This window comes from Sebastes umbrosus, chromosome 7, assembly GCF_015220745.1.
Source record: "Sebastes umbrosus isolate fSebUmb1 chromosome 7, fSebUmb1.pri, whole genome shotgun sequence".
NCBI classification, from domain to species: domain Eukaryota; kingdom Metazoa; phylum Chordata; class Actinopteri; order Perciformes; family Sebastidae; genus Sebastes; species Sebastes umbrosus.
Window position 1 is genome coordinate 27,323,934 of NC_051275.1, and position 27,943 is coordinate 27,351,876.

A 27,943-nucleotide genomic window follows, 5' to 3' on the forward strand; every position below is an offset into this window, starting at 1 on the left:
CCTTTTGGTGCAGGGGATAAAGGTGCTATATTGGCCCTTATGCCCGAATTGACAGAGGGGGGTGGAGCATGGTTAAGAGCGCTGGATGAGCAGACTCGGGGAATGGAGTTATCGATGGGGGATGTGAGAGCATTAATGGGCGGGGCGGGAGTCTCGGTGTGGCTGCAGCGGGAGTTGGAGGAAGGAGTACACACACACATAGTGGCAGATGAAAAACCCTGGGGGAGGTGTGCGTCCGTCCTAGGTGACGCCATTCGAGCGAAGTTCCCCATCCCCGCCGGTAAACTTCAGAGTTTAGAATTTAAAACTAAATCAGACGAAACAGGACGACAGTATCTAAATAGATGCAGAAAAGAATGGGCGGATGCTTCCGGACATAACCCTGACAAACAGACTCACTTACACCCGTTTAGAGCAGCAGTCTTAAAGTTCGCTCCACCAGGCGTAAAGGAAGCAATGGATAATAATCCCGATATGCCTAGTGCTGACGTAGGGAAATGGGAGACCCATTTCTTGCATCACTGGAGCAGACATGAACAAAAAACCGACACAGCTGCAGAGGAAATGAGAGAAATAGTGGCTCAGCTGGCCAAGTTACAGTTAGCACAGGCTAGGGATAGCGCCACGGAAGAAAAAAGAAATAGAAAACAACAAAAACAGATGGTACAAACCCCCACCCACGCACCGGCACCCACCCCTTTACCAGCACCCGTTATTCCCTACTACCCCCCACAGTATAGTCCACATGTACCCCCACCGTTTATGCCCCCACCCCCGACGACTCCAGTGCATGCTCCTTATCAGTATACTCCATATCAGAACAGGCAGGGACAGAGCAGAGGGAGAGGAAGAGGGAGGGGAAGAGGAGGAGGAGGTCCCCCAGGAAGAGGATGTTTCATCTGTGGCAGCATGGATCACTGGGTACGGGAGTGTCCACACAACCAGACACAACCACAGGGCGGTGCACCAATACCACCCCCAGCTCCCAATCCACAGTATGCTCCACTACAAGCAGCTGTGTATCAGCAACAACCCCCACCCGGCACATGGAATCTATAGGGAAGCCTAAAAAGCAGAGAAGAGCAGGGTTTGGCCGAACCATGCTTACAACTGACAGTGAATGGAAAACGAAGGTGGTTCATGGTGGATACTGGGGCACGGTATTCAACTATGGCAGAACCAAAATGCCAACTGTCGTCACAATATGTATCTGTTTTAGGTTTTTCCGGTCAAGAACAACAGTTACCCTTTACGGTACCACTTACTGTAAATCATGCGAATCAGACATTGTGCCATTCTTTCCTATTTGCTCCTGAATGCCCCCGAGATCTCCTGGGAAGAGATGTGTTGACAGCATTAGGAGCATCTGTACATTGCTCTAAAGAAGGGATTTCAGTGGAATTTCCTAATGGACAGATAGTGCATTGTTCCGGGTCAGCAGGAAAAACACATCAAATGATGTTAAAAGAACTATCAGACCCACAACACACAGACCCAATGGCTGAAATATATTGGGTTCTTTTGGATGACCCCAACCCCCTCCTCCAGTTCTATCAACAGTGGCAACCATGGATTCGAGCACTACACCCTTACCTCCCAGTACCTGATCCTCCCCACTGCACTCTTAACTATGACAGGGATAGTGACTTACAGTACCAAGATGAGTTCCAACAACAACTGGTAGATAAGCAATGGCAAATACAGGTAACAGATATTATCATAGGTCCTCAGGGGGTGGCTGCTGTCGTCACGTTAACACCAGAACAACAGGAATGGTATCGCCTATCGTCTTATGCGGTTCCTCATATTTCATTAGCTTTAGCACCAAAACATCAGGCTAAGGATTTGGGAAATATGTGTAAAGACGCTGTGGGCTACACTGAATGGGTGGAAACATCACTACCAGGGGTTTGGGTGGCAGAAAAAGGGAAATGCTATAAAATATCACATTTCAGTTCAGTACAGGGCACATGTCAAAACGTCTCCCTGCAGCGTCATCACGGCTGTGAATTGACTGACGGAGAGGGTGCTGCTTCCATGTTGTCTACTCTCCCTTCCTCCTTGTGGTCAAAAGGACCGTTTGATGTGGGAAGATGCTCCATGGAACCAGTAACCTTTGAATTACATACCTACTGTCCTATCTGGCGTCCACAGTACAAACATAAAATAGAAGCTGCCCAAGGTATTTCTCCTACAATACAGGGACTGTGTCAGGCAGGGGTGTTAAGAAAATCTTACTCTCAATGGAACACACCCATACTCCCGGTGAAGAAGCCTAGTGGTTCTTACCGAATGGCTCATGATCTAAGAGCCATTAATGAAGTGGTATCCACACCAGTTACACCAGTACCCAACCCCCACTCTGCTCTCTCCATGTTGACTCCGGCTCACACTTTTTTCACGTGCATAGATTTGGCTAATGCTTTTTTTTGCCTCCCTCTAGCGGAACACTTACAGGATATTTTTTCTTTTACCTATGAGGGACAAAGATTGACCTATAATGTCTTACCACAAGGTTTTATCCTCTCACCCTCTATTTTTAATGAAACATTGAGACAACACCTAAAAGGGTTGGAACTCCCGGAAGGATGTTTTATTGTACAGTATGCTGATGACTTGTTGGTGGCAGCACCCTCGGCCGAGGTATGTCTGTCCTTGACGCATGCGTTATTGTTAAGACTACATAGTTGTGGCTATAAGGTCTCTAAAGAAAAACTCCAGTGTTGCAGAGCGCAGGTATCATTCCTGGGAAGAGTGATTACAGCCAAAGGCACTGCTATGTCACCTGCACACAGAGAGTCGATTTTGCATCACCCGAAACCACAAACAGTGAAGGAAATGTTGTCATTTTTAGGACTAACTGGCTATTCCAGACAATATATTCCTAATTACGCGGGGGACACACAGTTGTTGCGACAAATGGTCACTATGGCGGGAATGAGAAACCTTACTGCTGAGTTAGAATGGTCTCAAGAAGGGGAGGAGGGGTTCATACGGCTTAAACAGGAAATGGCGGCGGCAGCAGCTTTGGCTCTTCCGGATTATACGCAGCCTTTCCATTTAGACGTATCCGAGCAACTGTCAACTGCTCACGGTGTACTATATCAGAAACAAAGAGGAGAAAGAAAGGTGCTATACTATTGTAGTATCCTTTTGGATACTCCAGAACAAAGAGTAAGTCCCTGTGTCAGATATGCAGCAGCCCTAGCTAAAATAGTAGAGAAAGTCGGACACATTGTCATGCATCATCCATTGCACATTCTCACGTCACATAGTACTGTGGCTTACGTCACCTCTTCGTGTTTTACTCTCACACCACTAAGACAAACCAAGATCTTACAGATCCTTTCCAAACCGAACGTGTCATTCGTACATGAAGGTTGCAATATGGCAGATGGTATGGGAGAAGGAATAGCGGAGAAGCATTCCTGTATGGAGAAATCAGAACCATTTGTAAAACTAAGACCAGGGCTGGAAGCCCTCCCACTGCCAGAACCACAGCTCAATCTTTACACAGACGGTTGTTGCTTTAGGCATCCTACTGAGGGACTAAAAGCAGGATATGCTGTTGTCTCACTTGTCAATCCCGGTAATCAACCAGTTACTCTATGTGCGTCCCCATTGGAGGGTAAACAATCTGCACAGGCGGCTGAGCTAACTGCTGTGGTATGTGCGCTTCGTATTGCCGAGGGTAAAACTGTGAATATCTTTACTGATTCTGCCTATGTTTGTAATGCTATACACAGGGACATGTCTGGCTGGGTTCAGGCAGGGTTCAAAACGAGTGGGAATAAATCCATGGCTCATGAAGGCCTCATGAGGGATTTATTGGCTGCCGTCCACCTTCCGGAGAAGGTGGCTGTGATTAAGGTTAAAGGGCACTCAGAAGGGAGTGACCCGGAAAGCATTGGGAATAATGCCGCCGATGAAGCAGCTAAGGGAGCTGCAGGCTATGTTGTTAATAGTATGATGATGTTACAGTTTAAATTCGTTTGATGAACTGGGTACCTTTTTAGATGATGTGAAAAAGGCTCAGGAGGACGCTCCTGGGCATGAAAGAAAAGCCTGGGAAGATGCAGGTGCCACTAACTGTGTGTCAGAACTTTGGACAAAGGATGGTAAAACAGTTATGCCAAACAGTTGGATTCCAACTATGTTGAAACAAACCCATGGGCTATGCCATGCTGGTGTGGCCATTATGATGTTTGCCCTTGATGCGTGGTGGTTCCCGCAGAAAAGGAAGACTGTTGTGGACTATGTCCAAAGGTGTGAAATATGTCAAGCGTGTAACATCAGACCTACAGACAAACCACCGGTGGGCAAATACCCTAAACCCAGGGACCTGGGGAACAGGTGGTCATGGATTTCACGGATATGGGTGTCCGGGTGGGAGGGAAACGATTTTTGTTAGTCATAGTGGATGCCTTCTCCAGGTGGATAGAAGCCTATCCGACTGGAAAAGAGGATGCAAAAGCGGTCATAAAATGTCTGGTGAATGACTACATTCCTAAACACGGTTTCCCAAAACTCATTCGGACTGATAATGGCTCTCATTTTAAAAACAAACATTTGGGAGAAGTAGAGACTGTTTTGGGTCTGGAACACAAATATGGCTCGGTGTACCACCCGGAATCGCAGGGAAAGGTCGAGAGGGCTAATAGAACCATTAAAGGGAAGTTGTTAAAAGTCTGTAAGACCACAGGAATGTCCTGGCCTGATGCACTCCCTGTTGTTCTATTATCCATTCGCTCTTCTGTTAACTCGTCAACAGGGCTGACTCCGTTTGAGCTTACCTGTGGCAGACCCTTTCCCGGTCCTTTGCATCCTTTCTGTGTGCTTCCCGCTGTTGGGTACCGCCCCTATTATCAGTCGGTTAATGCTATTGTTTCAGCTTTCTCCTGTCCAGGTGCTCCTTATCCTGCTCCACCTCAGAGGTCAGAACTCAAGGCGGGTCCCCCTGAACACCTCTGGTTGAAGGTGTTAAAGAGGAAGTGGTCGGAACCACGTTGGACGGGACCACATCAGGTGACAGCAAGGACCTCCACAGCGGTTCAACTGAAAGGGAAAGGCTGCGTCTGGTGGCACTTGACACAGTGCTGTTCCACCAACGGTCCACCACCAGGAGGCGATCTCATCTCCGGCGGCATCGATACAGGGGAGCCAACACCGCCGGAAATCGCTCTGCAGGGACACCAGTCATCGGAACAGCACCTGGGGTAGATGCAAGCGTCACTGCAGGGACACCAGTCATCGGAACAGCACCTGGGGTAGATGCAAGCTTCACTGCAGGGACACCAGTCATCGGAACAGCACCTGGGGTAGATGCAAGCTTCTCTGCAGGGACACCAGAGAAGACCAACTGACAGACACGTGAGATAACAACATCACGGTCAAAAACATTGAGTAACTGGTTGACTTTTTGCATTTCCAGTAAAATAAAATTGCATGTAAATGAGTTGAAAGAGATACAACAGGGTAAGAAGGTTTCAAGGTCTTGCTGATTTTACAGTTAAAATACGGCTTACAAGAATGAATAGGTAACTCTTCAGGTGGACATATATTCCATTATTTTTTATTTTTTACTGCTTTACAATATAAAGGTTGTAGTACTTTTCGTGCTCCTTGTTCTCCGTCATATAACAACTATAGTTTAGGGGACCAATGGGGAGGGAATGATTCTTATAATATTAATTCATACTCTCATATATTTTGGTAAACGTATGTGTGCGTTACTTAACTTTAATTAATCAACAAAAGCTCGAGAAGAATAACAAGGTGAGTATGGGGACCGTATGTAAGGCCCTGGTAGTGGTGTTATCTCTGCTGATTGTGGGGGGATTGTTCTTCGTTTTCGAGGGCTTACCACAGTTGCGTAGTACCCAGACAACTAATCATACAACTCCGACTTTGACACGTTCCACTCTAATATCACACCGAAGTAAAAGATGCACTGATGACGAATGTGACACAGGGTACGCCAACGGCCAAGGGCCTGACGTGGACGAAACAATCAACATTGTACTAAACTATACGTTAAACGCCAAAACAACGTTTCAATTTGATCTATGTGATGTCATAAAGTGCCCCCGACCCGAACCAAGTTGGCAGCATACATATAATTTGTACCTGTGTGGTCACGCTAGCGGATGTAGAAGTTGGGAGGATGTATTTTCATACTCTGGGTCATGGGTAAGAACTAGTGTATCAGGATATTATGACTCAGAGGCAGAAAAAATGAGTGTTGTTCAGGGATCAGTATCAAACTCCTATACACATGGGAAACAAACCCTTCTGCGGTATAATCCACTGTTGGTAACATTAAACGGGCTACGGTATAATCCGTTTCAATGGGGACAGGGAGAGAAACCAGAGAGAGGATATGTCACATTAGGAGTCGACATGCCTGGATTAGACCAATATGGTACTATAAAGATCTTATTTCAGAAACAAACAATCACTAAGAAACCCACCCCCGCTCCACGACTCCTTGACGACAAAGTACGGTCCTTAGATTTCACTGACTTATCCACTAATGATATCATACGCATAGCAACGAGGTATGGAGATAGAAATATGTGGTTAGATTGGATGACCTTTACAACTAAACAATATGATGCTGATAATTGTTTTGCCTGTTCCACTGCCAGACCGCAATTAATGATGGTACCAGGTCCTGTACACATGGACGATCCAGAAGGGCTTAGTTGTATGTTACAACTTATTACTGCAGGAGAGAGAATCACACAGAATTGTACCCATCTCGATTCATTTTATCCTATACTGAAAAAAGAAATACAGCCACCAACATTTACCATACGCAGAGGGGATTATTTGTGTTTTAAACGAACTGGGCAAATACAGGTGACCAGGGGAGCAGTCACGTGGTGTAACACCTCATATGACGTGACGCATAATACTACTTCAGGCAAATGGACCCAAGGGCGAGGTGACTTGTTTTGGTACTGTGGGGATCAGACTTTACGGGTGACTCTGCCAGCCAATTGGTCAGGTGTGTGTTCTCTTGTGCGGTTGGCAGTTCCGATGTCCATCATTGGGGTTGGCACAAAACAAGCGGGAAGAATGAAACGAAGCTTCGACGTCTCTTTAAATAATCCTACGTATATCGATGCTATTGGAGTACCTCGGGGGGTGCCCAATGAGTACAAATTAGCTGATCAAATAGCGGCTGGGTTCGAGAACCTGCCACTTGTCTCTGCCGTGTTTCCCATCACCCCCAGCAAAAACGTCGATCGTATTAATTACATCCACTATAATGTTCTCCGCCTCACTAATCTCACTCGGGATGCCATAGCTGGTTTAGCTGAACAACTAGCTCCTACATCCCTTATGGTGATCCAGAACCGAATGGCTCTGGACATGCTATTAGCTGAGAAGGGAGGGGTTTGTACCATGTTTCAGGATGCATGTTGTATTTTTATTCCCAATAATACTGCGCCAGATGGGACAGTGACTAAAGCCTTAGAAGGACTTAGGACTCTCTCAGACAAAATGCATGCAGATTCTGGTATAAACAACCCGCTTAATGATTGGTTAGACAGAACATTTGGTAAATGGAAGTCCATGATTGTGTCTCTGTTTTCATCCATTTTGGTGGTAATTGCATGCTTGGTCCTATGTGGCTGTTGTTGCATTCCATGTTTTCGCAGCCTGACGGAAAGACTAATCGTTACTGCAATAGAAAAACAACGTCCCAACAATCCCCCTCCGTATCAAATGAGCATGTGTAGCACCAGCATTGAACAGGGAACGTGGGGAGGGCCAGGGTTCCTCAACATGGAGTTTCTGTATCAAGAAACCGAGGGTTCCGCAGAAGGGATGGTGTGATTTCATTTTAATTATGTTACAGGAACAGATAATACAAGGATTGTACCGTTCTTTGATATTTCAGTGTGCCAAGGGTGAACTTTAATAAGTTCAAAAGAGGAAATGTTGGAAATATCTCAGGATGTATTTTAAGATATGTCTCTGCGTAAGTAGAAAATCTAGTGTTACGTATGAAGTAACTGGGTCTAATCTCACTAGCAGACTGGTAGACGCCTAGCTATCAGAAAACCGGTTGAAATTGGATAATGACTTGCAAGGAATGTATGTATTTATGAAACAAAGATAGTCTATCTTTCTCTTTGTTTGAGTCTATACACTAATACAATCAAGTAGAAGTAGAGGTAAATAACATAAGGGTGTAAGAACATAGAATTATAATTGATCATACTAATAAAGGGATAATGTATGTAGAATATCTGTTTTATATGTAATAGTAATTCAATTGTAGGACTGGGTAATAGCATGTATGGTATGTGTGTACAAGTGTCATCTTTATATCTTATCGAGCCTGGGACAGAGGGAGGAAGGGGGTAGGGAACAGGGTGTTCTTGCAGAATGGATAACGTAGAATGGAGTCAGAAGTAGCAGAAGTGAGAGGTCATCTAGGTCACAAGAAAAGTAACATAACAAAGCTATGGAAAAGTACTGGGTCTTGCCCATTAAGAACGCCCTGTCCCTCCTTCAGACCCTAAAGGTGCATAAATATCAAGTGTAAAGAACGACTATTCATTCATTCTCTGCGAACTGACCTCCGTGCTGCGTGACGTCAGAGACACATTGATGAATCCAGATCTGTTGTAATAACTCTGTGCAACTATTGATGAGTATATCTTCGGAATAAATTGTTTGACTTTAACTAACATAATATCTTGTGTATGATTTATCTTTGAGCTTGTAGCTGCTTAGAAGACAAACCAACACGCAGAAGGTGAGACATCCCTGAGGGGATTTCCCTTCAATAGGCAGGAACACCTGGGAAACCAAATAAGGAACAAGGCAGCTAAATGGTAGGCACACTCCTGTCTGTGAGACTTACTGTCACTGATACATCACTAATTATACTAGAGAAAAATCACAATCTCTTACCTGCTACTGGACTACCCTCCACTCTGGCCTAGACCTGGGTGTGTCTCGTTGGTTACCGTGGCAAAATAATACAGGAAATCTACACTGCTGTCACCTGGGGGTGCAGATCAAAGACAAATATTTGTTTCTTTCCTCAGTTAAGTGCAGTTAAATAATAACAAATGTGTCTAACATGTTTTTATGCGTCCGCGTCTGCGACTGCTGTGGCCAGAGGCATTACGTTTTCAGGACGTCCATCCGTACGGCCGTCTGGCCCATTCTTGTGAACGCGATATCCTCTTGGACTCAAGGATGAACTGATTAGATTTTGGTGGTCGAAGGTCAAGGTCACTGTGACCTCACATCATCCAATTCTTATGAACGTGATATCTCAAGAACACCTTGGTGAATATATTCCAATTTCAGCACAAACGTCCACTTTTATGAGGGGTGGAGGAAACAAAAATTGCGTGCTGTAAACAAAACACCGATTTTTATCAATTCATTTTTGTTACCTCCACCTCTCATACACTTGGAATCAAGGATGAAGTGATTAGATTTTGGTGGTCAAAGGTCACCGTGATATCTGTCCCATTCTCGTGAACACAATACTGTATCTCAGGAACACCTTGCGATCGAGATGTTTTGGCTTCACTTTTGATGGGCTGTCATGTCGCTACATGCGCACCCTACAGTGGCAGCCTGTGAAAAACGTTCCTGAATGTTGTGGCTGTAAATGCACTGAATCCAGGTGAAGAGCCTTTTTTTAAGTCTTATTTTGATGCAAAGATTACATTAGCAGGAATGTGGCACGACATCTTTATTAAAATGGGAAAGTGCAATAAACATATTTTGTCCCTAAAATCAATGAATTATCGTGATAAATAATCGTGATCTCAATATTGATAAAAAATAATGGTGATTATCATTTGGCCATAATCGTGCAGCCCTAAATTATACATGTTTTAAGTTTACATTTGGATTCAAATAGGAATCTGATAAACCAGCATGATAAAGCTAAAATAAATAAGACATGTCTTGCTTGTCTTTGACCTTTGGATGGTAGACTTAAGAGAAGCAGAGAAAGTAATATCACAATCAGTAACCCGCCCGCTTAGTACCCAATCTTAGTTGTTATACACATATTGCAGTTGACAAAGAGTTCAGGATCATTTGACATTTCATATCAGCTGGTGGTGAGCCGTTGCAGATCTTCCCCTCCGATGTGCTGCAGCTCAGTTTCTCTCTTTTGGGTCAGTGAGCAGTCAGGGTCGGGTCGGCACAGATGATGAAAACGCTAAGAAATTGAGAGAAATAATCACCAATAACTTGAAGCAAATATGTAAAACAATAACTATCACGTTGTTTTGAGGTGGTTGCATAGTATGTGTTGGCTGTTGGCAGTTAGATCCTTCAGAATATAGTTTGTACTCTGGAAATCAACATTATGTACTGTATATATTGATTAATAAACCTAAACATTTCACACTTTTAAAGATCCTCACTACAACATCCTCATAATAATAATAATAATAATCCTAAAAACTACAACTCGTAGATGTCAAACGTAATTTATCTGTAGAATCTTTTCGGACATTTTATAGGAAGCTTGAGCTTCTTGAAGCGTTTTAGAGTGGGTGTGGTGATAAAATCTGTTTAACTACAGACATACATTGCTCTTTTGCTTGTTATTGGCACATACTCAATGTATTCATTATTCAACACCATGTCATTCTTGAATTAATTATCACAATTAATTTCACAGTTGTCCCACCTGACTGAGGTCCCCAGTCCCAGTTCCCAGTTTATACAGCGCCCATCCCGGTACAAGTAGGATGGAGGAAAGGGCCAGTACCCAGCCCAACACGTACGCCCAGGCTGGGTATACATACCAGCGATTAAAGGTCAAAGGTTGGTACTTAACTAAAGAACATATAAAAGAGCCCTGAGAAAAACAATAGAGAGAGAGATTCAGTAGTTGTCTGGACATTTCAGTATAAAAACCCAAAGGATACAATAAGACGTATTCAGGTGTACATGAGGACCAAAGCTGTGGGGTTATTCATTATGCATATATGCAACATTGAAAGTGACTCACCATTGAGACCGCCGGTGTGAGGTAGAGCCAGCAGATTTTAAAGAACGGGTTGGCGTGCACACCTGTCATGTCCTTAATGATGCCATACAACCGATCTGCCCCTTCATAGGAGATGAGGTTGGATGATCAGTATAAAACGAACAGGTCAAACAACACATTCTCATCCCAGCTCATCACATACCGGCGCTTGTACAGACCCCTTTGTGTCGTAGTTTTAAGAGCAAAAAGACACCCACAGGGTGGTGGATGGGTTCAACAAACACATGGCCCGAGTTCACAACATTCAGTTTCATTTTCACTGCACAAACTTAGTAGTTTTAAGCCCAACCACATAGTTCTCTCCTAAACCTAACTATATAGGTTTTGTTGCCTAATCCTAAAGGGACGCCAAGGGTAACTATAGTGGTTTTGATGCCAAAAATAAAGTGACGTCATGGGACGTGACAAAGCGGCCGTATGTGACGAGTTGGGATACTACTCAGCCCCGAGGAGCTTTGTCAAGTCTGAGAATATAACCCTAATGATGTCATCAGGGTTTTGATGCATTATGGGAAATGTACCATCCAGCCTTTGTAGAACTCAAGGGACTAAAAGTCAAGATATCTCAGCCTCTGCTGCTTTGATTTTGATCTTTCTTTTTAAATCGGTCCTTTATTTAGGTCTAATATGAAATTGCTGAAGACAGTGCCCCTTTTAAAAACAGCATACCTACCAATTATCCATCCCAGTGCCAGAGTTTCAAACACACAGAGGAAGAGGATGCAGCCTCCGTTACAAGCGTAGTAGTCAAACATCTGGAACACATACATTCCTCCCTGGAGGCAACAGCAAAGACATTTATTTGATTAATTTTACTTTATACATCAACCTCAGATGCATGGAAGCCTATTCCTGCTGCTTTTGTCACATAATACTGTATATAAACTTACTATATGTTGTAATAATTAAAATGCTTAAGCTGAAAGCATCTTGTTATAGCGTAAGGATAAAACAAACATCATGTTATAAAAATGTCATATTTTGGCAGCGAGACATTGCCATAATGGATTAATAACTAATAAATGTACATACAGTATAAGACTAAATACTGACCTCAGTGATCATGACGAGCTGAGCGAAGAAGCATGTGAGGCAGAAGAGGAGGAGGAAACGTTCCCGTCGGCCTGCCCTGCGCATTACTTTGGGAAACATATCTGTGATGGATGTCATCATCACCTCCATGGCAACAAACTGTACAGAGAAAAGACAGAATAAGCACATTTCCAAATGTGAATATGTTCTTCCGCAAAGGGTTCATCAAGTGTTCGTCTTACTTGTGTGTCCAGACCCAAGAGAATGAGCATGACAAAGAAACAGATGGACCACAGTTGGGGAAGAGGCATCATGGCTACAGCCTGAGGGTACGCAATGAACGCCAAACCTGGACCTGGAACACAACAATGACTCGTCACCGTCTACTATCTGCCTTTGTTTAACCAAGGAGGAAGAGGAGAAACACCAAAGCACAACACCGTACTGAAATCTCACGTGTGCCTCAAGAAAAAGACATTTGCAGAGAACTGGATGCAGATTGTAATGGCAAGAATCTTTGTCCCTGAAAACAAAAAGGCCAGATTGGCAGCTTATTCTCATGATCATGTACAGTTTTTCTTATTTCTTTCATAATATTACCCGATGTGGAACAAAAAAGGGTGAATATGTGAAAAAACACTGAGTGAACATGATTGTAATATTTTATATCTAGAAGTGCTTGCTTATAATAATGTCTATTATATTGTTATAGCATAGATGTCTGTTGATAGATATGTACACATGTACCCTTATATGAGATGTATCAGTTTGAATCTGAGTGTCTGCTGATGATTGAAGGAATGTAGTTTGTACTGATATGAAACCAGTCTGATTGTGTTTGTACTGTAAACATTTGGTAGGGAAGAGATGTGAGCACAGTTAGGGCTTACCATAACTACATGAGTGACAATGAATGTGTTTACCAAATGTTACTGTATGAGCCCATGCACACACTGGCTGAGTAACTGTCAGTGAGCTTGTCATGTCTATGCTTGTCCTAAAGATGGCAGCAAATATTTACCCATTGTGGACTAGTGCTGGAAGAAGTAGTCTTTCTAGTTTTAACTAATTTATATACAGTTAGATAGTTTAGTCCTGCGGTTTCTGATCTAGAATGCTGTATAATGACGGTCATGTGGTTACAAAATGTCAAATATCATCATTTTAAGCTTAAGGGTTTATTATTGAAATTGTAGTTTAACAAAAAAAAATCATAGGCTGTAGCACGGTGCCAGAATGATGTGATGCTCTGTAACATATGGGTACAGGAAGATGAGGTTGCATCTTTCTGAATACCTCCACTGGCTTGCTTTACCTGACTCGGCCACTTCTGCAATAGGAACGCCCTGCTCATGAGCCATGAATCCCAGCACAGAGAAGACTGCAAAGCCAGCTACCACACTGGTACCACTGTTTAGCAAACACAGCCACAGACAGTCCCTGCAAAACACAAAAACATGCGCGTACTCTATGAATTCATAGCATGTAGTTGTTAAAGAGGAACTATTGTGCTATTGTGTTTTTTTCAAAGTCCACGCCAAATAGAGTTACTCTCCCTCACAGAAACACTGCTCCTAAACTAACTGAAACGCCTTGATTGAAGTCCTGCCTTTTCTTCTGTAACGTGGTGATGTCACCAAGTAAGACATTTGCATAATACCTGCCTAGCAGCTAGTTTGGCACGACCTCAACTCAAACAAAGCTAGTTAGAGCGGAGCTGGAACGGAGTTTGTCGAGTTTGGACCAGTATGAGAAAAATAATTTGTTTTTTGAACATTAAAGCATGTAAACATGTTGTAGTAGAAAACCAAAATACAAGTATGCACCTGAATATGAGCATAATGGGACTTCTTTAACATGTTGTCCTTGTCCTCTGGTATATCTGTCAGAAAAGTTGATGTCAGAGCATCAATCTCAGTCACACATTGATTTAATACTTACTTATAGCAATTGTTGTTGTAGGTGTTGTAGCTGCCGAGCACAGTTAAGGCGCCCGCACCCAAACTGTATGAGAAGAAGATCTGAGTCCCAGCCTCCAACCAAACCTGCTCCAACAAAGCAACAGTGAGTAAATGTGTCCATGAACTCAACACTGTTACAGTATATCATCAAGCTCCTACCTGGGGGTCTTTGAGTCGTGAGGGTTCAGGCAGAAGATAAAACTGTACTCCTTGTAGAGCACCAGGAAGTGAGAGTCCACGGATCAAAAGAATTACCAACATTGCATATGGAAAGGTAGCAGTAAAATACACCACCTGGAAAAAAAGACATCAATTTAAGGCATTTAGAAATACACTGTATACACTTTTTACCACCGTTTTAGGGCTTATATACATACCTTTCCTGTAGACCTGACCCCTTTCCAGACGCAAAAGTAGCAGATGATCCACACTGTAATTAGGCACAACAGCAACTCCCACCTGATGCTGCCTATCTCCTCAATCCCCCCTGAGATAGCCAGCACTCGTCGTCTAGAAGGAATAATAGGACTCATTTTGGCACATTTAAAAGACCCATAGAGGCTTAGTTTGTTCATCTATATGCAGACTTACTCCCAGAACTCTGTGGCAGCAGAGGTTGTGTTCGTCTGGTTGGTCCATTCAGAGGTTTTATTTCGCGTTGAAAAGTCCACGCAGTCATCTGAAACGATAGTGAGAAAGTAAATGATACTAACAATCACAAAGCAGATGTATAATGTCTTCTGTGGTTATCTTCAGGGTTATCTCGCTTTGAGACTTAATATTTTTAACAAACAGCCTGCATTACAAGCTATTGGTGTGGAGTTGAAAAGATTTTTTTCCTTAATTCGGACCGCATGAAATGAGCATCATTGCGCGTCCCCAGAATGTTCCACAAGCTTGACAGCTGTGAGTACTAACAATGCCCATGTTTTTGTTTACGTTCATTATGATATGTTTACGTTCATAATGATAATTTTGGGGGAGTGACTTTGGAGGGAGACCTGCCTGAAGGGACGGACTGTCAGTGACTTTCTCTCTAGATTTAGAGACTTTGAAGCTAGTTAGCAGTTTATGCTGCCAGCTACTTTCATTGGAAAAGAGTCGGAAACGCTGGGCTTGGTTTTTTGGTTGGATAATTTTTTAAATCTAGCGTACTCTTGCTAGTTTCTCAACATAACCAACTCTACCTTTAAGGGGTAAAAGTCAGGATATCTCATCTTTTGTTGCTGCCATTTTGACCATTCTTCTTTAAATCTGTCTCTCACAAGTCCCCCAACGTTATGGAAGAGCAAAACTAAATCACTGGAAGGGTCTTTTAATTGATGTAAAAGTCACTGAAGTGTTGATATCTACTATCACATCATCAGGCCTTCATCATAAATGTTAGTAGTCTGTTACAAGTCAACTTTAATGCATGTGAGAGTATCAGTATTACCTGTGTTCCAGTAGTTGTTGCAGCTGGCCCAGGGGAGCTGTGAGCTGAAGGAGAACACCAGGAGTAGAACAGAGCCCAGGACAGAATAATGATGTAGGTCATACAGGTGTAGAAGACGATCAGCTGCCCACCATAGCCAATACCTGCAGGGCCACATTTGGTACTTTCTGTTATAGACAAACATTATGAAAACTTGACCTCTGAGCCTACTGCCCTTGTTTAAATATAAAAAATACCTTGGAATAAGGGTCACTGAGGCCATGCAGTTGTTAGTTTGTCAATGTTTGCCCTGTTGGTGAGAATGGTCTTTAATGCGTTGTGTTTAAGTTGCCGTTTGCCTCCATTCAGTTTCTGAGTGGGTAATGTGTTACTGCCTCACACATTCACCCTTTGTGTGACTACCACAATGAACATTAAACTACCTTAACTTGAGAAAGAAACTTTTCCACAACGGTAAAGGAGCCAATAATGAAGATACCAGCTACTCCTGGAGTTAATCAGTCATTTAGAGATGGAGCATACCTCTGGCCAGTGGGCATAATAGCGTCCTCCAGCAGGTGATGCCGCCCCTCCTGGGTGTACTGGCCTACAGTACGCCACAGGTCACCACACAATACCAGATATACAGTCGTCTCCAGCAGGAACATGGGTACGCCACAGGTCACCACAAATACCAGATATGGCACCAGGAATGCACCTGAATTTACAAAGTATACAACAATGCACATCTGTGCTACAGATTTGAGGTAACAAGTAGTGAGCATATTTGCTTACCCCCTCCATTTTTGTAGCACAGGTAAGGAAACCTCCACCACGTGCCCAGGCCGACAATATTTCCCGCCACAGCCAGGAGAAACTCCACCTTACTGCCCCAGTGTCCTCTCTCCTCCACCTCCGCTGGCTTGTGTTTTGTTGGACATGTCTGCAGCACAATATTTAATTTAAAATTAAACATTTTTTTGACACACATTTTGCAGCTCCTGCGATTTGAAAATTGCAGTAGGCCATGTTCAGCCCGTTCTCGTTCCCAGTGCGTCAAATACCGAGGCTTTGTCACGGCTGAACTACGGTGGCCTTCAGGTAACGTAAAAATGCGAAAGTGTTTGGTTTGTCTGTTCTGGGCTACTGTAGAAACATGGCAGACTCCCTGAAGAGGACCCACTCCCTATGTAGATATGAAGGGCTCATTCTAAGCTAACGAAAACACAACAATTGTTAGTTTCAGGTGATTATACACTAATGAAAACATAGTTATAATTTGATATTACATTTCTGCTAAAAGATCCTCTGAAATTCTACACACTGTTCCTTTAAATATCCTCAGGGACCCAAAAACTGCTGTTATAGTTGTTAATTGCACTACTTTACATTTATTTACACTACTTGTAATTATATGTTTTCATGTATTGTATATGGAAACACTGCATTACATATAGATGGTTGACAATAAAGTCTCTCATCTCTCTCTAGCGTTACCTGTATCTGAACGTGAGCTGGCTGAACCATCTCTGCGGAAACACCTCCTCCAGCTTGTTTCCTCTGCTGTCTCGGCCTGTTAGTCGAACACAGAAGGGGACTCTGAGAAACAGAGTCCAACCGCCCCCACAGCTCTCCACAGAGTAGGATGATGATGATGAAGAGGAGGAGGAGTTCAGCTTCACCTGCTGGAGGCTCTCCTAGTCGGCTTCCGAGCAGCGTTACATGACTGAAAGACGCCTCCTCATTTGGAGCCAGGCCCGTCACAGCCAGCACCAGATAGCAGGAACACCTGGGAAACCAAATAAGGAACAAGGCAGCTAAATGGTAGGCACACTCCTGTCTGTGAGACTTACTGTCACTGATACCATCACTAATTATATTAGAGAAAAATCACAATCTCTAACCTGCTACTGGACTAACCTCCACTCTGGCCAGACCGGGTGTGTCTCGTTGGTTACCGTGGCAAAATAATACAGGAAATCTACACTGCTGTCACCTGGGGGTGCAGATCAAAGACAAATATTTGTTTCTTTCCTCAGTTTAAGTGCAGTTAAATAATAACAAATGTGTCTAACATGTTTTTATGCGTCCGCGTCTGCGACTGCCGTGGCCAGAGACATTACGTTTTCAGGACGTCCATCCGTACGGCCGTCTGGCCCATTCTTGTGAACGCGATATCCTCTTGGACTCAAGGATGAACTGATTAGATTTTGGTGGTCAAAGGTCAAGGTCACTGTGACCTCACATCATCCAATTCTTATGAACGTGATATCTCAAGAACACCTTGGTGAATATATTCCAATTTCAGCACAAACGTCCACTTTTATGAGGGGTGGAGGAAACAAAAATTGCGTGCTGTAAACAAAACACCGATTTTTATCAATTCATTTTTGTTACCTCCACCTCTCATACACTTGGAATCAAGGATGAAGTGATTAGATTTTGGTGGTCAAAGGTCACCGTGATATCTGTCCCATTCTCGTGAACACAATACTGTATCTCAGGAACACCTTGCGATCGAGATGTTTTGGCTTCACTTTTGATGGGCTGTCATGTCGCTACATGCGCACCCTACAGTGGCAGCCTGTGAAAAACGTTCCTGAATGTTGTGGCTGTAAATGCACTGAATCCAGGTGAAGAGCCTTTTTTTAAGTCTTATTTTGATGCAAAGATTACATTAGCAGGAATGTGGCACGACGTCTTTATTAAAATGGGAAAGTGCAATAAACATATTTTGTCCCTAAAATCAATGAATTATCGTGATAAATAATCGTGATCTCAATATTGATAAAAAATAATGGTGATTATCATTTTGGCCATAATCGTGCAGCCCTAAATTATACATGTTTTAAGTTTAAATTTGAATTCAAATAGGAATCTGATAAACCAGCATGATAAAGCTAAAATAAATAAGACATGTCTTGCTTGTCTTTGACCTTTGGATGGTAGACTTAAGAGAAGCAGAGAAAGTAATATCACAATCAGTAACCCGCCCGCTTAGTACCCAATCTTAGTTGTTATACACATATTGCAGTTGACAAAGAGTTCAGGATCATTTGACATTTCATATCAGCTGGTGGTGAACCGTTGCAGATCTTCCCCTCCGATGTGCTGCAGCTCAGTTTCTCTCTTTTGGGTCAGTGAGCAGTCAGGGTCGGGTCGGCACAGATGATGAAAACGCTAAGAAATTGAGAGAAATAATCACCAATAACTTGAAGCAAATATGTAAAACAATAACTATCACGTTGTTTTGAGGTGGTTGCATAGTATGTGTTGGCTGTTGGCAGTTAGATCCTTCAGAATATAGTTTGTACTCTGGAAATCAACATTATGTACTGTATATATTGATTAATAAACCTAAACATTTCACACTTTTAAAGATCCTCACTACAACATCCTCATAATAATAATAATAATAATAATCCTAAAAACTACAACTCGTAGATGTCAAACGTAATTTATCTGTAGAATCTTTTCGGACATTTTATAGGAAGCTTGAGCTTCTTGAAGCGTTTTAGAGTGGGTTGTGGTGATAAAATCTGTTTAACTACAGACATACATTGCTCTTTTGCTTGTTATTGGAACATACTCAATGTATTCATTATTCAACACCATGTCATTCTTGAATTAATTATCACAATTAATTTCACAGTTGTCCCACCTGACTGAGGTCCCCAGTCCCAGTTCCCAGTTTATACAGCGCCCATCCCGGTACAAGTAGGATGGAGGAAAGGGCCAGTACCCAGCCCAACACGTACGCCCAGGCTGGGTATACATACCAGCGATTAAAGGTCAAAGGTTGGTACTTAACTAAAGAACATATAAAAGAGCCCTGAGAAAACAATAGAGAGAGAGATTCAGTAGTTGTCTGGACATTTCAGTATAAAAACCCAAAGGATACAATAAGACGTATTCAGGTGTACATGAGGACCAAAGCTGTGGGGTTATTCATTATGCATATATGCAACATTGAAAGTGACTCACCATTGAGACCGCCGGTGTGAGGTAGAGCCAGCAGATTTTAAAGAACGGGTTGGCGTGCACACCTGTCATGTCCTTAATGATGCCATACAACCGATCTGCCCCTTCATAGGAGATGAGGTTGGATGATCAGTATAAAACGAACAGGTCAAACAACACATTCTCATCCCAGCTCATCACATACCGACGCTTGTACAGACCCCTTTGTGTCGTAGTTTTAAGAGCAAAAAGACACCCACAGGGTGGTGGATGGGTTCAACAAACACATGGCCCGAGTTCACAACATTCAGTTTCATTTTCACTGCACAAACTTAGTAGTTTTAAGCCCAACCACATAGTTCTCTCCTAAACCTAACTATATAGGTTTTGTTGCCTAATCCTAAAGGGACGCCAAGGGTAACTATAGTGGTTTTGATGCCAAAAATAAAGTGACGTCATGGGACGTGACAAAGCGGCCGTATGTGATGAGTTGGGATACTACTCAGTCCCGAGGAGCTTTGTCAAGTCTGAGAATATAACCCTAATGATGTCATCAGGGTTTTGATGCATTATGGGAAATGTACCATCCAGCCTTTGTAGAACTCAAGGGACTAAAAGTCAAGATATCTCAGCCTCTGCTGCTTTGATTTTGATCTTTCTTTTTAAATCGGTCCTTTATTTAGGTCTAATATGAAATTGCTGAAGACAGTGCCCCTTTTAAAAACAGCATACCTACCAAATATCCATCCCAGTGCCAGAGTTTCAAACACACAGAGGAAGAGGATGCAGCCTCCGTTACAAGCGTAGTAGTCAAACATCTGGAACACATACATTCCTCCCTGGAGGCAACAGCAAAGACATTTATTTGATTCATTTTACTTTATACATCAACCTCAGATGCATGGAAGCCTATTCCTGCTGCTTTTGTCACATAATACTGTATATAAACTTACTATATGTTGTAATAATTAAAATGCTTAAGCTGAAAGCATCTTGTTATAGCGTAAGGATAAAACAAACATCATGTTATAAAAAATATTATATTTTGGCAGCAATACGCTGCCATAATGGATTAATCACTAAAGAATGTACATATAACACTAAATACTGACCTCAGTGATCATGACGAGCTGAGCGAAGAAGCATGTGAGGCAGAAGAGGAGGAGGAAACGTTCCCGCCGGCCTGCCCTGTGCATTACTTTGGGGAACATATCTATGATGGATGTCATCACAACCTCCATGCAAACAAACTGTACAGAGAAAAGACAGAATAAGCACATTCCCAAATGTGAATATGTTCTTCCGCAAAGGGTTCATCAAGAGTTCGTCTTACTTGTGTGTCCAGACCCAAGAGAATGAGCATGACAAAGAAACAGATGGACCACAGTTGGGGAAGAGGCATCATGGCTACAGCCTGAGGGTACGCAATGAACGCCAAACCTGGACCTGGAACACAACAATGCTTGACTCATCACCGTCTACTATCTGCCTTTGTTTAACCAATTTAGCATCAATGACTTCATTAAGTAAAAGAAGTATGCATCCAGATCACAATGCAGTGGAAATCTCATCAATCAAGTAACACATAAACAAAGGCGTTAACGATCCATCAGGAAGAGGAGAAACACTGAAGTACAACACAGAACTGAAAATCTCTTAACTTATGTCTCAAGAAAATGACAGAAAACTGGATTCAGATTGTGCACTTTTATTTATTATGTATTTATTTTATGAATTTTTAAATGTATTTATTTTCGCATTTATTTGTATTCATGTAATTATTTTTGTATTTTTTGTATTTATTTATTTTTGCATTTATTTTACATTTATTTTTAAATGTATGTATTTATTTATGCTTTTAAGCATTTATTTATTTATTTATGCATGATTTTTCTCTTAGTATTTCACCACCTGTTTATTGGGAAAATAAATATAACATAAATGCAAAGATAAATAAATAAGAAAAAGCTAATTAATACAGAAATATCAATTTATATTATGTTTTATCAATTTTATTAATGATTACATTTATTTTTAATATTATTTTTCTACTCATTAATGGCATGTTTATTTATTTATTGAGTCATTTATTTATTTATTTATTTTTATTTTGGCAGGTTACATCCTCCACAGGCTTGAGGCTGAGTAACTGTTAATGTGCTTGTCATGTCTATGGTTGTCCTAAAGATGGCAGCAAATATTTACCCTTTGTGGACTAGTGGTGGAAGAATTACTCAGGATCTTTACTTCAAGTAAAAGTACCAATACAGTAATGTAAAAGTATTCAATTACAAGTAAAAGTCCTGATATATTATATTTGACATTCTTAGATTCTTAATAGTGATATAAATGGTTGAGGTCCACAGGTTTAATCTCAACAATATGTTGTATTGTATAAGCCTCATATGTTTGTTATGTACATTTTTTATCAGTAAAGTGTGGTAACTATACCTGTCAAATAAATGTAGTGGAGTAAAAAGTACATGTCCCTCTGAAATGAATTATAACGTAAAATAAAATGGATATACTCAAGTAAAGTAGCCTACAAGTACCTCAAAATTTTACTTAAGTAAGTTTTCAGTATATCTACTCAGTTATTTTCCACCAGGGTCGTGGATTAGCCAGCTTTGCTTGGGAGTGAAGGAGGTACGCATCTCATACTACTGTATAATGACGGTCATGTGGTCACAAAATGTAAAATATCATCATTTGTAGTTTAACATAATAAAATCTTTGGCTGTAACAAGGAGCCAGAAGGGTGTGATGCTCTGTAACATATGGCTGCAGGATGAATTTCTGAATATCTCTGGTGGCTTGAATTACCTGACTCGGCCACTTCTGCAATAGGAACGCCCTGCTCATGAGACATGAATCCCAGCACAGAGAAGACTGCAAAGCCAGCTACCACACTGGTACCACTGTTTAGCAAACACAGCCACAGACAGTCCCTGAAAAACACAAAAACATGTCTATGAATTCATAGTAGTATTTTTTAAACATGTTATTGTGTAGCTCTTGTCCTCTGGTGCATCTGTCAGAAACGTTGATGTCAGAGCATCAATCTCAGTCACACATTGATTTAATACTTACTTATAGCAGTTATTGTTGTAGGTGTTGTAGCTGCCGAGCACAGTTAAAGAGCCCACACCCACACTGAATGAGAAGAAGATCTGAGCCCCAGCCTCCAACCAAACCTGCTCCAACAAAGCAAAGGTGAGTAAATTTGTCCATGAACTCAACACTGTTACAGTATATCATCAAGCTCCTACCTGGGGGTCTTTGAGTCGTGAGGGTTCAGGCAGAAGATAAAACTGTATTCCTTGTAGAGCACCAGGAAGTGAGAGTCCACGGATCAAAAGAATTACCAACATTGCATAGGGAAAGGTAGCAGTGAAATACACCACCTGGAAAAAAAGACATCAATTTAAGGCATTTAGAAATACACTGTATACACTTTTTTACCACCGTTTTAGGGCTTAATACCTTTCCTGTAGACCTGACCCCTTTCCAGATGCAAAAGTAGCAGATGATCCACATTGTAATTAGGCACAACAGCAACTCCCACCTGATGCTGCCTATCTCCTCAATCCCCCCTGAGATAGCCAGCACTCGTCGTCTAGAAGGAATAATAGGACTCATTTTGGCGCATTTAAAAGACCCATAGAGGCTTAGTTTGTTCATCTATATGCAGACTTACTCCCAGAACTCTGTGGCAGCAGAGGTTGTGTTCGTCTGGTTGGTCCATTCAGAAGTTTTATTTCGTGTTGAAAAGTCTACGCAGTCATCTGAAACGATAGTGAGAAAATAAAATCATACTATAAATCACAAAGCAGATGTATAATGTCTTCTGTGGCTTTAAGGAGAGGTTTCCAAATCTGAGAAAATAACCCTGATGATGTTATCTCGCTTTTTGGGCTTGAAAGAAAAATTTGCCGCTTTTTATGTGGATGTCCAATCAGTGTTGATGGTAAATGTAGTTGATTGAAGCAATAAATTCCTTAGTGCGTGCTATATTGACAGAGAAAACTGAGTTCTTCAGCTGCAAAATCTGTTGTTCTTCCGTATACCAGTGAAGTGACAGTGACACAGGCTGCTACTTCAGCTTTGATAGCTGTGGGGCGCAATGCCACTCAAAAATGTCCCTGCTCTCTTCGCTAATGTTACATTTCCAACAGCGAAAATGGCATCCCAGTGCAGTGCAGAGGATGTTATCATAAACGTGTGTTTGCCACAGAGCTTATTTTCTGCAATAATCCAAAACCCAATGGGAAAAATCCTATATGTCGAGGGAACCAGTGTGATTCTAACTTCCGGGATGGCCTAAAAAAATATGTCATCTCTGCACCGCTCTATGTCATACAGTAGAAAGCTCCCCAAAAGTGAAGCCAAAACATCTTGATTGCCCCTGGTGGCTGGCTAGGGTATAGGTCATAAAGCTCGCCCCCTCCATGTTAGCTGATGGGACATGGGACAAACTAAAATGTCAAAGTACACGTCACATACATTTTCCCCAAAGATGGTTTCAGTCCTCTTAGGTAGTTCCTATCACGCTGGTGTATTTTCAAGTGTTCATTGTTCAGATAAGCTTGATTTTAATTAGTTATTTGATGCTATAAAAAGCGGGTGAGACATCATGTAAAGTGTTGATATCTACTATGATATCATCAGTAGGCCTACATCATGTAAATGTTGGACCTCTGTTATACAAGTCAACCTTAATGCATGTGAGATTATCAGTGTTACCTGTGTTCCAGTAGTTGTTGCAGCTGGCCCAGGGGAGCTGTGAGCTGAAGGAGAACACCAGGTAGAACAGAGCCCAGGACAGAATAATGATGTAGGTCATACAGGAGTAGAGGAGGATCAGCTGCCCACCATAGCCAATACCTGCAGGGCAACATTTGGTACTTTCTGTTATAGACAAACATAATGAAAACCTGACCTCCTCCAAGTTTGTTTTACATCGGAGAAGCCTTTATGCACCCATTTCTAATGGGTGTAGCCTTGGCCAGGAGGCGAGGTCGTCAAGTGGTGCCCAACCATCTCAGAGGGTTTCAACCCTCATGTCTGAGGGATGTTGTTGGTGGTTCAATGTTGCCAAGATTGCTTTTTTCTCTTTCTTTTGCCATGTTGTAGGCGATGGTTGTCAATGAATCCACCTTTACTTCTATTGCTCCTGCTTGAACCGCTTTGAACACTTTGTTTAGGTCTTCATCAAGCCTGACCCACTCCTTAGCATCACTCATCTTGGACCACTTGATTCTTTCCTTCGCCCCCTCCTGGGGTGGGCTTTCTGGGGTGGCACTGGTGGTTTCCCCTGTGTGTTCTTGGGAGAATGCTGGCACTGGGAGATCTCTAGAACTGTGGTGTGTTTCCCGTCTAGCGTTCTCCTGCATCTCACCAGGTTGTGCGTCTCTGCGGTAATGATCAATTATAGGCAATTATCCATTACCCAAACGGTCAGGGGTATGGGGACCTGACTGACCAAATGTAGCCTACTACTAAAACTGATTACTCACTCTGAGAGACAAATTTTCGGTAAAGATGAATAGAAAAAAAGACATTTAAAAATTATATCTGAAAAACAAAGTGGAGGAGAAGTTGGTAGCTAATATTTTCATAAACATCAACAATCATTTTTTTTATAAATTTAATCTTCAAAAACTATATATTGTGGTTTAGAAGTTGCAATCAGAACTGAAACTGAAAAATATGCCTACTGCCCTTGTTTAAATATAAAAAATACCTTGGAATAAGGGTCACTGAGGCCATGCAGTTGTTAGTTTGTCAATGTTTGCCCTGTGGTGAGAATGTGTCTTTAATGCGTTGTGTTTAAGTTGCCGTTTGCTCCATTCAGTTTCTGAGTGGGTAATGTGTTACTGCCTCACACATTCACCCTTTGTGTGACTACCACAATGAACATTAAACTACCTTAACTTGAGAAAGAAACTTTTCCACAACGGTAAAGGAGCCAATAATGAAGATACCAGCTACTCCTGGAGTTAATCAGTCATTTAGAGATGGAGCATACCTTCGGCCAGTGGGCATAGCGTCCTCCAGCAGGTGATGCCGCCCTCCTGGGTGTACTGGCCTACAGTCGTCTCCAGCAGGAACAGGGGTACGCCACAGGTCACCACAAATACCAGATATGGCACCAGGAATGCACCTGAATTTACAAAGTATACAACAATGCACATCTGTGCTACAGATTTGAGGTAACAAGTAGTGAGCATATTTGCTTACCCCCTCCATTTTTGTAGCACAGGTAAGGAAACCTCCACACGTTGCCCAGGCCGACAATATTTCCCGCCACAGCCAGGAGAAACTCCACCTTACTGCCCCAGTGTCCTCTCTCCTCCACCTCCGCTGGCTTGTGTTTTGTTGGACATATTTGCAGCACAATATTTAATTTAAAATTAAACATTTTTTTGACACACATTTTGCAGCTCCTGCGATTTGAAAATTGCAGTAGGCCATGTTCAGCCCGTTCTCGTTCCCAGTGCGTCAAATACCGAGGCTTTGTCACGGCTGAACTACGGTGGCCTTCAGGTAACGTAAAAATGCGAAAGTGTTTGGTTTGTCTGTTCTGGGCTACTGTAGAAACATGGCAGACTCCCTGAAGAGGACCCACTCCCTATGTAGATATGAAGGGCTCATTCTAAGCTAACGAAAACACAACAATTGTTAGTTTCAGGTGATTATACACTAATGAAAACATAGTTATAAATTTGATATTACATTTCTGCTAAAAGATCCTCTGAAATTCTGCACACTGTTCCTTTAAATATCCTCAGGGACCCAAAAACTGCTGTTATAGTTGTTAATTGCACTACTTTACATTTATTTACACTACTTGTATTTATATGTTTTCATGTTTTGTATAGGGAAACACTGCATTACATATAGATGGTTGACAATAAAGTCTCTCATCTCTCTCTAGCGTTACCTGTATCTGAACGTGAGCTGGCTGAACCATCTCTGCGGAAACCCTCTCCAGCTTGTTTCCTCTGCTGTCTCGGCCTGTTAGTCGAACACAGAAGGGGACTCTGAGAACAGAGTCCAACCGCCCCACCAGCTCCTCCACAGAGTAGGATGATGATGATGAAGAGGAGGAGGAGTTCAGCTTCACCTGCTGGAGGCTCTCCTAGTCGGCTCCGAGCAGCGTTACATGACTGAAAGACGACTCCTCATTTGGAGCCAGGCCCGTCACAGCCAGCACCAGATAGTGTTGGAAATATCTCAGGATGTATTTTAAGATATGTCTCTGCGTAAGGCAAGGCAAGGCAAGGCAAGGCAGCTTTATTTGTATAGCACATTTCAACAACAGGGCAATTCAAAGTGCTTTACAGAAACATTCAAGAACATTGCGACAAAATGCAAAAGAACATTAAGAAATAATTAAAACAGTTATAAAAACATAAAAACATTAAAACATTAAAGATTAGAAAATAAAAACAAGCTAAAAATAAAAGCTAGGATAGAAGCTAAAATTGCATAAAACTCAAAAGAGTAAAAGTTATAGTGCAGTGTCAGAATGAAAGGCACCCGCAAACAGGAAAGTTTTAAGCTTTGTTTTAAAAGAAGTGAGAGTTGGAGCGGTCCTGCAGGTTTCTGGGAGCTTGTTCCAGATATTTGGTGCATAAAAACTGAATGCTGCTTCTGCATGTTTAGTTCTGACTCTGGGGACACTAAGCAGACCTGATCCAGATGACCTGAGAGGTCTGGATGGTTCATAACACAGCAGAAGATCAGAAATGTATTTTGGCCCTAAACCATTTAGTGCTTTGTAAACCAGCAGCAGTATTTTGAAATCAATTCTCTGAGAGACAGGCAGCCAGTGTAGAGACTTCAGAACTGGACTGATGTGATCCACTTTCTTGGTCTTAGTGAGGACTCTAGCAGCAACGTTCTGAATCAGCTGCAGCTGTCTGATCGATTTTTTAGGAAGACCGGTAAAGACGCCGTTACAGTAGTCAAGTCGGCTGAAGATAAATGCATGTACTAGTTTTTCCAAATCCTGCTGAGACATCAGTCCTCTAATTCTTCTTATATTCTTCAGGTGATAGAAGGCTGTCTTTGTAATTGTCTTAATATGGCTGTTAAAGCTCAGGTCTGAGTCCATGACTACACCAAGGTTTCTGGCTTGGTCTGAGCTTTTTAACATCACAGATTGTAGGTGAGCACTAACCTTTAATCTTTCTTTTTTGGCTCCAAAACTACAACCTCAGTTTTGTCTTTGTTCAGCTGAAGAAAATTCTGGCACATCCAATTATTGACTTGTTCAATGCACTCACTCAGTGCTTGTATTGGACTGTAGTCTCCTGGTGATAGAGTTATGTAAATTTGTGTGTCGTCTGCATAGTTATGGTAATTTATTTTGTTGTTCTCAAAAATCTGACCCAGTGGGAGCATGTAGATGTTAAACAAAAGAGGCCCCAAGATGGAGCCTTGGGGAACTCCGCATGTGATTTTGTTCAGCTCAGATTTGCAATTACCTATAGACACAAAGAAGTCCCTGTCTTTTAGGTAGGA

General features: G+C 42.1%; 2 protein-coding genes across 2 annotated transcripts; both read right to left on the reverse strand.

The window, feature by feature from the left end:
* Positions 1 to 11,505: 11,505 nt before the first annotated feature.
* Positions 11,506 to 16,610, reverse strand: LOC119491626 (sodium- and chloride-dependent GABA transporter 2-like). The gene is given in 14 exon segments (XM_037775773.1): positions 11,506 to 11,525; positions 11,721 to 11,823; positions 12,101 to 12,238; positions 12,322 to 12,434; positions 13,395 to 13,519; positions 14,021 to 14,124; positions 14,200 to 14,334; positions 14,418 to 14,550; positions 14,632 to 14,719; positions 15,476 to 15,536; positions 15,539 to 15,618; positions 15,998 to 16,044; positions 16,088 to 16,172; positions 16,250 to 16,610. Coding segments are annotated over 14 exon segments (1,428 nt in total). The 5' UTR covers positions 16,446 to 16,610.
* Positions 16,611 to 16,947: 337 nt separating this feature from the next.
* On the reverse strand, positions 16,948 to 25,618 carry LOC119491627 (sodium- and chloride-dependent GABA transporter 2-like). The gene is made up of 14 exons (XM_037775774.1): positions 25,443 to 25,618; positions 24,158 to 24,298; positions 23,112 to 23,199; positions 22,898 to 23,030; positions 22,684 to 22,818; positions 22,505 to 22,608; positions 22,238 to 22,362; positions 20,748 to 20,860; positions 20,527 to 20,664; positions 20,151 to 20,253; positions 19,439 to 19,539; positions 19,105 to 19,286; positions 17,137 to 17,243; positions 16,948 to 17,027 (listed from the first exon to the last, which is right to left on the reverse strand). The coding sequence occupies exons 1-14, from the start codon at positions 25,606 to 25,608 to the stop codon at positions 16,948 to 16,950; spliced, it is 1,716 nt and encodes a 571-aa protein (XP_037631702.1). The 5' UTR covers positions 25,609 to 25,618.
* Between the last annotated feature and the right edge of the window lie 2,325 nt (positions 25,619 to 27,943).